This window comes from Cygnus olor, chromosome 2 (genome assembly GCF_009769625.2).
Source record: "Cygnus olor isolate bCygOlo1 chromosome 2, bCygOlo1.pri.v2, whole genome shotgun sequence".
NCBI lineage: Eukaryota > Metazoa > Chordata > Aves > Anseriformes > Anatidae > Cygnus > Cygnus olor.
In genome coordinates this window covers 127,426,586-127,439,798 of record NC_049170.1, presented here as the reverse complement: position 1 = coordinate 127,439,798, position 13,213 = coordinate 127,426,586, and the positions used below count along the sequence as shown (strand labels likewise).

General features: G+C 38.6%; 1 protein-coding gene across 3 annotated transcripts in view; it reads left to right on the top strand.

Moving 5' to 3' along the window:
* Positions 1-13,213, top strand: part of STAU2 (staufen double-stranded RNA binding protein 2) — a 183,635-nt gene that overhangs the window by 25,225 nt on the left and 145,197 nt on the right. For all 3 annotated transcript variants that reach the window (XM_040546028.1, XM_040546027.1, XM_040546029.1), the window contains 2 exons: positions 8,497-8,704; positions 9,767-9,897. In XM_040546028.1, the coding sequence (XP_040401962.1) occupies positions 8,506-8,704; positions 9,767-9,897 (330 nt within the window). In that variant the 5' untranslated portion in view covers positions 8,497-8,505. The remainder of the gene's footprint in view (positions 1-8,496; positions 8,705-9,766; positions 9,898-13,213) is intronic.

Below are 13,213 nucleotides of genomic sequence, written 5' to 3'. Positions count from 1 at the left end.
GGATAAATAAACTTCCTCATGAGTTTATCTTTGTAAGATGGTGGGCATTTCTGTGAAACAGCCTAATCTTTCCCCCTTGGGCCTTGGGTTATAAACAAGTTGAAAAGCATTGAAATGTCTGGCTGGCTCTGTTTTTGATGCAACAGATTGACTTTCATTATCTTCTAGTTTTCTTTTGGCATTGAAATCGTTGAGTTGATAATCTCATTGATCTCCCTCGTCATTTCAAACAGGAGTTCTGTAATTATGCTTCTCAAACCGCCGTCATGCCAAGTCGCTTTCCCCAAGAGGTGTTTGCTCTGGTCACAGACCGTGTTCTCTGAGGAATTCCCAGATGTCTGGATTTTTTGTTTTGTTTCAGCTTCAGTGATCTTTGGTATCAGCAAGATTGTTTTGTGAGAACAGCAATCCTTTTTTCCATTGTGGTTCAAGATGAATATTAATAAAGTTTCTCTTCTTAGGAACTCTGCTACATATCCGCAGTAAGAAGTGAAGTTTCCATTTCACCCAGGTGGCTGCTCAGTGTACACAGGACCTGACCATAATTTTTCTGCTAGGCAAGAAAATCTCTTGTGTATGCCCTGGGGTGATTCAGTTTCGCTGTGTGCAGTGGGATACAGCGCAGGCCGAGTTGCTCCTTTCTCAGCATTTTCATTTCGGCCTTCCTCTTGCCACAGGAGCAAGACTTATGCACAGTCCTTCCTGTCAGCATCCTCTGCTTTCTGCTAAGGTCCTTCTGTCACACGTTTTTACACTCACTATACGTTTGCATGTGCAAATTATAATCAGCACCCTAACCCCTGCATTTTCTGTCATTCCTTAAGAAAATGCCAGTCTTTGGGAAATACATTAGGTGTGGCGCTTCTGTCTGCAGCGCTTCTCATGGGAGTTTATTTGCTTCTGTAATTATGCCTGTTAGTTTTAATAAGGTCCATGATCACTTGTTTGTCTAAGACAGGTTTGACAGTAGACTGAGTAGGCTTCAGTTGTCTGCATTTCGACATCTAGTGCAGTGAGATGGTAGTTACCTCGTCTGGTCGTCAGCTGTCACTCAGCTGAGTGATTCAGCCTCAGGTAGATGCCTACTTGTTGCTTGCCTTGCCTGTGTCGACTAGTGGCGTAATGCATTCGTTTAAACACATACACTCATGCCATCTCATTGCCTTTTCATGTCGTGGTTTATTTGAACCTTCTGCCATGTGCAGTGCTAGATGCGGCATGGGTCTTTTGAGAAGGGCTTCTGCTTTTTTGAGGTATCCAGGTGTGATGTCCTGTGACATCTCAAATGGTGCTGGTAAACTGTGGATGGACCACTGAAGGGGCTACCGCACCTGCCGAGGTGCAGGTTACTGTTCCCGTGTGAGATGCACCGTGCATGTGGATGGCCCTGCAGGTCACACATCTTTCATTTTAGTCACTTGTCTTTTGCTGTAGTGGCTCAAGCAATTTACTAGTTCCAAAGTGTTTGCTTATTATATTTGTTTCCTTTCTCATGTATACTATCTATTTCAAATTGTACGAATCTTATCACAATTGAAGGGCAAGCCTTTTCTGTTCCAGTCCCCTTGCTGACACATAATAATTAAGTAAAAATAAAAATCCCCAGATTTGATCACTTTGTTTATTGAGAAAGTCTGAGCCTTTTGATTCCATAATTAGTTGCCTTATTTGTCTGTTTTGTTTTTCTTTGGAAATCTTCCTTTCTTTTCTAAATTACACAGTGCCACTGTAAGGAGGGCTGCTACAGAAGGATTGAATGAGGGACAGATGGAAGATGTATTCTCAAGTAACTGTAACCTAGTCATCGATTTAGGGACTCTTATGCTTCATGTAGCATCTTGGATCAACTTAGTCTTGGAGATTAGGGAACCAATGTAGTTTCATGGTGAAAGAAGTCTGCAAGTTGGAACAGCTTCTAGCTCAGCCTTCCTAGTCTGAACTCCCTTTCTTGTTTCAATGTGCTTGTCCCGTGTAGTAATTAAAAAAGTATGTTAAGCTGACTGCTGTTTGAAGAAGTGGCTGAAAATTATTGTGAGTGCAGATTTTTTTTTTCCCTCTAAAAGTACCTTCCCGCCTCTCAAGTTTTCAGCCAGCAATGAAACACTCTTCAGAAAACTTCTCAGTGATCATAAATAGGAGTTTGCAAAGGATATTCCTCTGTGGATGATAATGCCCTGACAAAAATAACTTCTATATTTTCTGAAAGTGTGATAGGATTTCATGCTCTGGCCTGGCGAAAGCCCAAAGAAATCTGCAGCTGCTCGTTCTGCCTGCGTCTGCCTGGCCTTCCAGGATTTGTGTGTGCCACCTCCCGTTGCGTTCAGAAAGCCGGGGAAGGCACTTTGCAGCTTCTGCTCCTGCCTCCCCGCCATGCTTAGTGCTGAGCAAGCGGGTGAACTTTTCTGTAAGCCTTGCGGCTCTTTTGCGTTTGAGTATTAGTCTGTAACCTGTAACACCTTCCTCACTGTGTGCATTTTTATCTTTGGTTGTAAATTGTTTAATAAACATAATAATAATAAAAGTTAGTGATTTATTTTTTCTTATGCCTCAGGAGAGTAACATGCTTTTAAGCCCTAATTTCACTTGCTGTGGTATATTTCTTATTTGTTAACTAGCTTGTAGCTGTGTCCAGATTTCCACTGAAATTACCACACCCTAATGTAGGCCATTGTTTTTTGTTTTAAATGCCACAGGTGTCTGGAGGTTGAATCACTGGGGCTGAGATAGCGGGTTTTATGTGGGACAGCGTGAAGGAGCTGAACTTGAGTGTATGGTTTGGCAGGGATGCTAAGCTGATTAGCGCGAGTTGAAAGGGCTAATTCCTCGCACCCACGCCAGGTCATGAGTTTATGGCCCTCCGTGTACGGGCACGGGCTCTCTGCTGATCTTTCCCTCGCTCTCATGTGAGCAGGTTCAGTGAGGTGAATTATCAGGGAGCTATTAGCTTTCTGCTGGGGGGGGGAGAGGACAAACAGGGTCGTCCTCTGCTGCGGCAGCAAGGTGTTGGATCACTCTGCCTGTTGTCAAGCCATCCCTCGTAAGGCAAAAAGCATCAAATTGATGGAGGAACAAACAGGGAGCACAAACAGAGTGGGGACCAGCACTGATACACGGAGACTTCTGTGCACACCAATTTCACGCGCAGTTTGTCAATTTTGCCTATTTAAAATGTATACCCAAGATAAATTTTGTTAGTAATTCTAGATAGCCATCTGCTCGCTGTTGCTTTAAGTCTTGCTCTTGCTAAACTGTTTCTGTGTGGCTATCTCATTATTTGATTTTATAGAACAGAAAAGATTGAATTAGCAGCTGCTCGGAAGGTAATGCGGAGCTGTATGCTTTCTGTCAGCCCCAAGTAAGCTGCTGGATGCAGCAGTACAACAGGAAAAAGAAGATACAGAAAGCTTAGGACTTGTGTAGTACTTTGTTTATACATATATATATTACGTACATAGATATACACTTTATACATATATATAATATACATATACATACATTATACTTTAGCTTCATAGATGACACATTGGTATCAAAATATTTACTGTGAGTGTGAGAAGCAGGGCAGAGGATAAACGTTTAACCTTTCGGCAGTATTGTATGCTTTTGTGTAACATTGAATGAAGTTATATCAGGAAAATGGAGAGTTTAATGGATTTCTGGGCTAAAACGAAACCCAAACCCTCCTTGGTTAGGAAACTTTTAGCTGTATTAGGGTTCGATGACTTGTGAACTTCTGGCAAAAGAGTTGCATTTACAAGCTGCTATCCAAAGAAAGGCTTGGTCTGGGAAAAAAAATGCATTGAGATGCCGCTTAGCTGGACACTGCCCACAGTCTGTTATAATGCTGGTCCTGTGCCTTTCAATATTTTCATTAATGTCGATGATAGAATAAACAGTACACTTGTTAAATTTGTGGATGCTACAAAGCAGGGTTGGAGGAGACTGCAGACATTTTAGAACTAGAAGTAGAAATCAGCGCAATCCTGAAAAATTTAAATCATCATTTTTTCCAGTTTGCTTTCTTTTTTCTTTTTTTATTTTCAAAGGGAATTCAAGGAAGACAAGAACAAAGTCTCATTAGCTGCAAAACAGTCAGCGTCACAAACAAAACACGGCATATAGCATGCTGAGTAGCAATTCTGCAGAAAAGGACCTGGAGTCCTTAGTGTGATACTGTTGTGGAAAATAGGCACTAATTTGAATATATAGGTGGAAGTATATAAGATAAAAGATATGTCATTTTTTTATGATTTTTTTTTTAATCTGGCCCTCAATTCTTAGTTTTTTTAAAGCACTTTGCAAGTAAGCGTAACATATCATTGGTTACACACCTGTACATGGAATAGATTGTGTACATTTAGTTGTATGGCATAGTAGTGTGAAAGTATGGTAGCACCATGCTCATGTGTATTTTCACATTCTGCACAGATGAACGTCAGTCTTCCATTTTCTATTCAGGTCATTAGTTTCTCCAGCTGTGTTGCTTTTTTACCCAGCAGCTGCTATTTCAAGTCGAGATTTTGCTTTTTCAGTTTTTCCACAATTTGAAAGTACATTTAACATGAAAACTCTTTGCTCGTGTTTCTGCCTTCTCTGCTGTCTTATCTGCTTTTGTCTTTCTTTGCTTATTAGATTAGTTTGACATACTCTAAGAATCATTTCACCTCAGCATTTCATTCATATTTTATGTCATAAGATTTAAGGACATAAGCTGATGTGTTCCAGAAAAGCACAGGAAATGATAATCATTAGAAAAAAAAGAATTCTTTTTGCCATGTGGAGCTTTTTAGCATGACACAGGTTTGTTTGCATTTGTTAAAAATATTCTGAATCTGTGAATGTAACTAAGCTAACATATTTCCCAGCTTACGGGAAAAATGAATGGAATATTTGACAGTAATATTTTCACTTCAAAGTGTGAGGGGATTTTTTCCTGTTTTTTAGCATGAGAGAAAAAATCACAGCTTACACATTGTTTAACTTTCTACTTCATACCAAGCTGTCTAATGAAACCTGTGTAATTACCTATGTAGAAAATGCTTTCAAAAGCTGAAAATAAGAAAAATGCAGTTATAGTGTATTTAGCTCCCCTTAAGTGCCCGCTGGAGCATTTCTAGTGTATCTGGGCAGGTTGGACTGAGAGAGGAAAAACATTGCCGTATTTTAGAAGGCACCATAAGCTTTTGCAGCCTCGTGCCTTACAGACTTCAGCTCTGTAGACACGTATGCGATTAAGACTGCAAGTAATATCATTGCTGCGATGTGTTGGCGTGGTAGTTGGTGACTTTATAAAGCAACAAAGGCGGCAGTCAGCAGCTGCACAACAAAGATATCCAACAAAGATCCGAGTGTCTGTAACCATTGCGCAGCATAAAGAAAAACTCCTTTGTAGGCTCTTTGATGTGGCAGTCCCATAGACGTGAGCTGGTTAGCCACTTGAAATGAGGTGTGAGGGCTATTCCAGACATACTCATAATAGCCTTATAAATTATCCCTCTTGTGTATGCTGGCTTTTACAAAAATATCCACGTAGCAGATTTACAGTTGTTTTAATTACGTTACCATGCTTTATCTCTGCCCAGTTTGGTAAAATCTCTCCCCCCAAGTCCTACATTTTGTTTTGTGGTGGTGAACGGTTCTGTGCTCGTGGCTGCGGGGCTGCAAAATATTTGTGCTTCACTCTTCATAAAATACCATGACACTGGTATAAATATATGTAAAGAGAAGATGTAGCATGCAAGTTTTTGCCGGTTTTTGTGATGACATCAAAGATTACTTGCTTGGTAATGTGAAAATGACATTACAGCACCATGTCAACTGTGTTCTCTCTGTTTTCTCTAATTGGATTTTAGAACTGATTACAAATCAATAATCTCCATATCTCATGTACTGAAGGGTTAGTCCTTGCACTTATATTTACTTCCTGGGCATCTTTGTTTATGCAGATTAATTTGCAAAACATCTGTAGTTTCTTGTAGGAGTTCTTCAGCTTTAGATATCTAAGAAAACTAGTAAAATAAACAGACCCCAGCATCTAATGTTATGATTTTATTCAGGTTTCCTGCATACTTCACTGCAGTACAAAGAATCTTTTTTCTCCTAAACTTTATTTTGTTCATTTTTCCTGTTCCTTGATACTATTAACAAACTGCCTTTTATCCTTAATAGAAAAGGATCAATCCTATGATTTATCCCTTTAAAACAGCAATACAACATAACAGCAATAACAACCATAAATATACTTCATAAAACACTTGATTTTTATTTGATTATTGGTATGTTCTGCTTTCTTGAAAAGAAGAATAAACATTCAATACTGGAAGCCAAAAGGATAATTGACAGCTGACGAGGCCTGAGAATAGGTGTTCAGTAGTATCTCATACAGTATTATATGAGTGATCTTTGTTATACTCACAGATGCAAGCTAAAATGCTGTGAATACTCTTAAGGTGTTTCTTAAACATTAATTATTGTGATGATTTTTCATATTTTCTGTGTGGTTTTAATTTAAAAAATATTTAATATTTTTAATTTTTTTATTTTTTAATAAAAATATTTAATATTTAATGTGCCATTATTTACTTTGATACTTACAATTAAGAAACTTTTTGAATTATAATATATTTAGAATCAGAGTTAAACACAGTATACCAAAGAATTCTATAGCTATACTCTTTCTCCATCTTTAAGTGAGGTCCTTCTAACAGCACTCCTCTGTTGTATGGCACTTTCTGTTAAATGACAGTAGAATTTTTGCAGTCTGAATTTCATACTTATTTTTGAGCACACAAAGTGTTTAAATGTATCTCAGCTGACTGCATATGTATTTTTAAATTCTGTCACTGTTAGCATTTTACTTATGGTGTTTATGAAAAGGGCAAATGATTGCATCTCAGCTTTTTTTTTTTTTTTTTTTTTTTTTTACTTTTGCCTTTCTAGAGATTAAAATCAGTCTATCTTCCCTGGGTAATAAAAATGTCCTTCCAATCTGAATGTCGTCTTCAAAACACAGATACACAGTAATATAGTTTACTTTAGCACAGCTGCATTTGTATAATGAAGTTTTACTGTATGGTGTATCTAATGATGCAGGTTTTTAACCAACCATGTCCTTCTAACTAGAGATACTTAGGTATTTTTGAACTGGTTTTCGGGGGTGGAAAATACTGATTTAATCACATAAAAATGTATAGAGTCATACTCATTTCCATAAGACACTAATTAGAAAGTTTTTTCAGGTGTTGGATAGGATTTTATGCTTAGATGAGAGAATAATCCCAGGAAAAGCAACGAAGAGCTTGTCAGTAGTGATGCTCCGTGTGGTGGAGGAGGAGGAGGACGAGCTTCGGGTCCTCTTCCACGCTGGCCAGAGGGACCAGAGCTTCAGCCAGGAAAGGTCCCTGGTCACCAGGCTGCTCCCTGGCTGCTATGGGATTTGTCTCTCCACTACATTTAGTGTGTACAAACCCCAAAACCCATGCTTGGTGTTGGTTACTCAGTAGTAGCAGGTGACAGTGTTAGGTCGCCCTGTTTGCTCTTGATGCTAACAGGAGAAACCTATGGCTTTCCCCTGGATAATGACTGCCTGTGAACTTGCTTTAGTGAATTGCCTGGGATGCTGGCTGTCCTCTGAACTGTTTCCATGTGTTTTTTGCAAGAGGTTTTGTTGGTAGCCAAAACATAGCCAAAGAGCATCCTGTCAGTGAATAAATAGTGTGAAGGAGCTGTGCTCTGACCCTGTTTCGCTTATGAGTACAGACTTAGCCAGAGAAAATGTATTGGCAGTACAGAGACCCAGCTGGGTAGGTGGAGGGAGATAATTGGTATCAGGCATATTCCAGGTAAATGCTTTATACGCTGCTTTGTAGGCAAATATGGGAAATCTGTGGTATTTGTGTTTGTAATTTATACAGGGATTGAAGTGTTACACCTGTAGTCTGGATGAGTAATTTCCATCTGTGACCTGGATAAGTAAGCTTTATTGCCTTTTTTTTTTTTTTTAACCTTTTTTTTCTGTTCTTATTTCATCTATTTTCTAGTTTGGTAACAGGCAGGAAAAAAGAGTTTTTCTCTAGTGGCCCTATTTGATGTTTTGTGTGCACTTTACTTGAAAAACTATTGCTACTGCAATTCATTGCATAGAGATCAGCTCTTGGAGAAACTGGCGAGTGCTAATCTCATCATCAGGAGATCTGTATGGAATTTTATTCTAGAATAATCATTCTTCCTTCTGTTTTTTAGGCAGGGTCATCCCACAGTTGAGCAACAAAACCTAGAGCCAGGACACACGGGTTCTGCTTTAGTCATGTTCTTTGGTTGCGAGCAACAACTGTTTCTCTGTGCATCAGTTTGGAAGTAATGTTTGCAGGGCCATGACTTTGGTGACTAGTTTTGTGACCCAGATCCAGTAGCAAAAAGAAGTGCTGTTAATATCAATACTGTCACTCGGCATTCAAAACGCAAAGCGCCCTGCTCATAGTACTTTGTTTATTACAGCGATAGACAATGGCACAAGTTAAGATGCAGACTACAGCAAACCTGTCCGGACCTACCATGTCCCCTATGGTGCTACCCCTCCCAGTAACAACTACAAACACGCTGGGTCTGCCACCTGCCATGAATGGATCCATTTCGGAACCGGCTGCCGGTTGTAACAGTCCTACTGCTGGCCCCGTGGATCCTGCTCCCGCTAGCAACTCACCAGGTATGTTGGTCCAGCTCTGTTTTCTTTGTTGTTCAAGTGAATCTGTTCGTCTGTGTTAATAAAAAAAAAAAAAAGTCTTAAAGAGGGTAAAAGTAAAGAAAGAAAATTCTGTAGAAAAATATTTTAGCTAACTTGACTGTTTACTACATTAAGTTTCTTTAACAGAGCTCAGATTTACAGTAAAGTGTTGGTTAATGGTATAAAAACTCAGAAAGAACATGTCTGTTTTGTCAAATTCTGAGTATATCTTTTACAGAGAAGTTTTAGTCGTGCAGGAAGGTCTCCAAGTGTACTTCTCTTCCCTAGAACAGAATGTCTTTAGACTGCTTGGCAGTATTTGGTGTTTCCTTTGTAGCCTAATAAATGCTGTAGTTCCTATGCTGCACGGGGTATTAAATACAGAAATGTTATCCTAAAAAGTTAAGCAAGCAGTGAAAGCATGTGTAGGGGATAAATACAAGTTGAAAAAGAAATAGGAGGAGGCTAAAAAATGCTAAGGCAGTATACATGAAGTAAATAGTCTAAGAAAAGCAGAACAGAATCCTTAAAGGGAGTAGGGAGATGTTCTTTGGGAGTGCTCAGAGAGTGACTTATTACGAGCACTGAGAACTGGGAAGGAGGGAGAAGCAAGTGAGGACCACAGTGTTTCATCTGCTGTATTTATCTTGCAACCTTTATGCTATCCAGTGTTGCTTCAAAGTGTTGAGAAATCATTCTGAAAGAGTAGTCAATTCATATAACAAGCATACTCCTGACAATTAACATTTTGGTGACATAGAAAATGTGGCATATGTATATGTCCATCTCCACTGTCATCTTCTATAGAGACATTTTGAAAAAATATATTTTTAATTGCATGTATTCAAAATGAACATTATATAATGCATATTCTGTTATGATTAATATGTGAATGATATTTAAACATTGTATTTAGCTTATATGCAAAAATTATTTTTTAGACAAAGTATTCTTTCTTTAAGCATACTAGTGCTTTTGCAAAGTTTTGCAAAGTTGTGAGGAATACATTTATCCACAAAAACTTTACAGACTCTTTATTTACAGCTCCTCTCCAAGATAACATGGCAAACCCCAAAGAGAAAACTCCAATGTGTCTGGTAAATGAGTTAGCCCGTTTCAATAGAATTCAACCCCAGTATAAGCTTCTGAATGAACGAGGGCCTGCTCATGCCAAGGTAAGGTCACACTTCCAGGTTATGAGCCAAACATTAAATGCCGAGCAAATAATGTCATGATCTTGACAAGTTCACTTGTCAAACACAACCGTGTTTCTAGTGTAAAGGGTTTCTAACATGTTTTTGATTTTGCTTTATTTTTCTTGCTTTCAGAAAGTATGTTTGTGATTCTGTTGGAGCCCTTTATGTCACTTTGTACCTTACTTTGACTTAAATCTTTGAGTTTATATTTGTTGGTCTCTATAAAGACCTTCTGAAGGTCTTTCCAGAGTATCACCACCCTTTGTTAATCTCTATGGGGTTTTTGCTTTTTAAGCTGCGTGAATCCTTCTCTCCAGTTGGCTTGCCTCTGATAATTACCTCTGAATTTTTTTCATGGTAGTGCAGGTTACTATGAAGATAGTCCAATTGATATTTTTCAAGTGCTTATTGATACAATTCTGTGTCCATTGATACTGTACCTTTGGATCTCACATTTTAGGGCACAAACTCTTTTATTGTTCTTTCCTTTAAATTTTGTGCAACCTTAGGGTTTGCAGTGATATTAGGGCTCCTAATATGATCATAGCATTAAAGTTTATAGTGAGCTGGCAGTGATTCTTGTCAGTTCTCATGTCAATTTGGGTATCCAGCTTCATTTAATAGGTAGGAATTAGGATGCTTTCAGATGATAAGGAGCATGGAGGGATATTCTCATGATCAGTAAACAGTTTCAGGTAGCTGTGGGCTCTTCTCTCAGCCCTTGTTTCTGTTGCCCATTACGTTGTCGGCTAGCACAGAGCTGATGCAAATTTCTGACAGTGTGATTTGGCTGGTTTTGTGCATGCTGGTGGAAATGATGTCAGCAGGTACGGGGCTGTCGAGAATCAGCAAGCTCTTAGGATCGCCCATCAGTAATGGCAACTGAGGTGCTCATCCGCCCCCTGGAAGCGTTCAGGACCAGGTGATTCACTAGCTGGTTTTAGGTTGTGACATGTTAAATCTGATGTGCTTTCTGTTGCTTTTCACCTAGTTGCTGCATATTTATTTTGTTACTTTTTTCCATGACTGGGATTTAAGTGCTTCAGTCATGCCAAAAGGTGTGGTGGGCACTGTTTGTATTTCTCAACAGTAAAGGGATATGAATTGTGTTACATTTCTACTACAGTGTAGCGGGATAAGATGTAGTTCAGATATATTTGTTACTGTTTTTAAAGGAACTGGAATTACTGAAATTACTTGAGCCTGTGTTAGCTGTGCTTTTGAAAGCCAGATTTAACAAGGGTTTCTTAATTTTTCAGTTTTTCAATTTACCTCATTACTTTTAATTATGTTCATAGTGATCAAAAAATGTGACATGCTGTGCAGATTGGTTGTTGCTCAGAAGAATGTTAAGTCTAATTTGGGCCTGTGCAGCAAGTGAGAACAACACAGGAGGGGAGAGGATGAAGAACAAGGGTGATATTAATGAGATTATGCAGACTAGTATATCTTTGCTCTGTGGAAAGCAGAGACATAGAAACTACGACTGTGTTAGCAGTTTTGGATAATGTATTGCTAGCAACATGATGATTTATCTGATAGAATATGTGAAACAGAGTCTGCTCTAGAAAACATGACCTAAAGGATGTGTTGCTGCTGCTGTTCACCATTTAAGGAGTTTCTCAGTTTGCTTTGTTCTTACGCAAACGGTGTTCCTGTCCACTAGTGGTTTTCGTGATTTTCAGAGGCATGCTTTACAGGACAGCTGCCTGTGTCATGGCCAGAAATGCTGGTAAATTTGTATGTCCTTTTTTTCTAGATGTCTTTGGAAAATAGGTTTAGACAACAAGGATGAAATGGGAAGCTAGAAAAAGTGGAGCTGTGAGGGAAGTGACAGTGTGGTTAGGATGCCTAGGAGCCTGCCCTCCAACTAGATCCTTCATCATAAGAAAAATCAGGTCTTTTGTTAGCAGTAACTACAGTTTCAAGTGTATTTGTCAGGTTGATCCTTTCTCATGTGCTTCTATGTCAGTGGCATCTCAGGAGACAAACTTAAAGACTGGCGAAAGGAATTAGAGAGTGGCACAGAGAAAAGAGCAGATTGCTGAGGGACATAGCACTTCAAAAGGCTGGGAAGCAGGAGAGAGGGTTTGGTGTGCAGAAGAAGTGAGGAGGAAAAAATTGTTAGACCTCAGGAACATGGTGGAATGAAAATAAGGGCAAGGCATGATAGCCTTAGAATTTCTGCTCTGTTGCCATCAGATAATTAGGTTAGACTGAAGGAATAAAAACTTCCACAAAAACCGGTGAGAAATGCCTGTGTAGCAGAACTGTCAGCTTGGGTCTGAGAATTTAGAATGTTTATTCATTGGCTACTCCAGACTTTTTTTTTAGCCAATTTTATTTGTTTAATTAAATTCTGACATACATTTTTTAAATTTTTTTTTAGGAGGTTTTTTGCTTAGATGGGATAAGTGAGAAGGCTAGAGCTCCAGCTCCAGAAATTTACTTAGCAAGCCCTTTTTTAACTCAAATTGTTCTAATTTATTGCTCTAAGCACTAAGAAGAGAGTTACAGATAGATAAGTAGCTGTTACCATTTTTATTGAAATTCAAGATTATTCTCCTCCTGTGAAAATACTACACTGATAATTTCTTTCAGTTCTGTTAGTAATAGGGATGTATGTTCATAGATAATGTATATAAGATATGGGTATTTAGCTCTCATACCCAGCTTAACTTTCAAGTCTGAGGGGTAGAATTTGACAGAATTCAACATTTAGAGACTAGCTTTTTTGCTTCCCCCTTGTTTACAAGGAAATTGTCATGACTGCTGTGAAAAAATGAAATGGTGCTAGGCGCTGTGATCCACAGTCTTGCACTGTGTCTCTGAAACTTACAGTGGGCAAAAATTCAGGCCTGTAACTAAGATAGAAGCATGTATTTATAGAATTCAATTCAAATGTACTATGTGCATGTGTTGGGAGGCATATACATATTTGTGTTCAAATGCTTGTGTGCAGGTACTTGCTAAATAAAAATACACGTGAAGGCAGATTTAAGGGCTGTACGTCCTGCCTATCCCTAGATACCTGGTTCTGAATCTAGCAAATTTAAGTTACTTTAAAAAGTATAGAGCAAATGACTATCCAAATAAAATATTTGCTTTGTATACTACTGACACTAATATGTGCATTTCTTTGTGTTGCCTCAAGTAAGTTAGCCCATTTTCTCAGGTAGGTATATCTTCATTTACCATGTATATTTGGCAATGAAATCCTGCTTTATATATTTGGTATTCATATGGAAAAGACATAATTTCTTATTTTTTATCCTCTCTTTGTTAGATGCTCAAA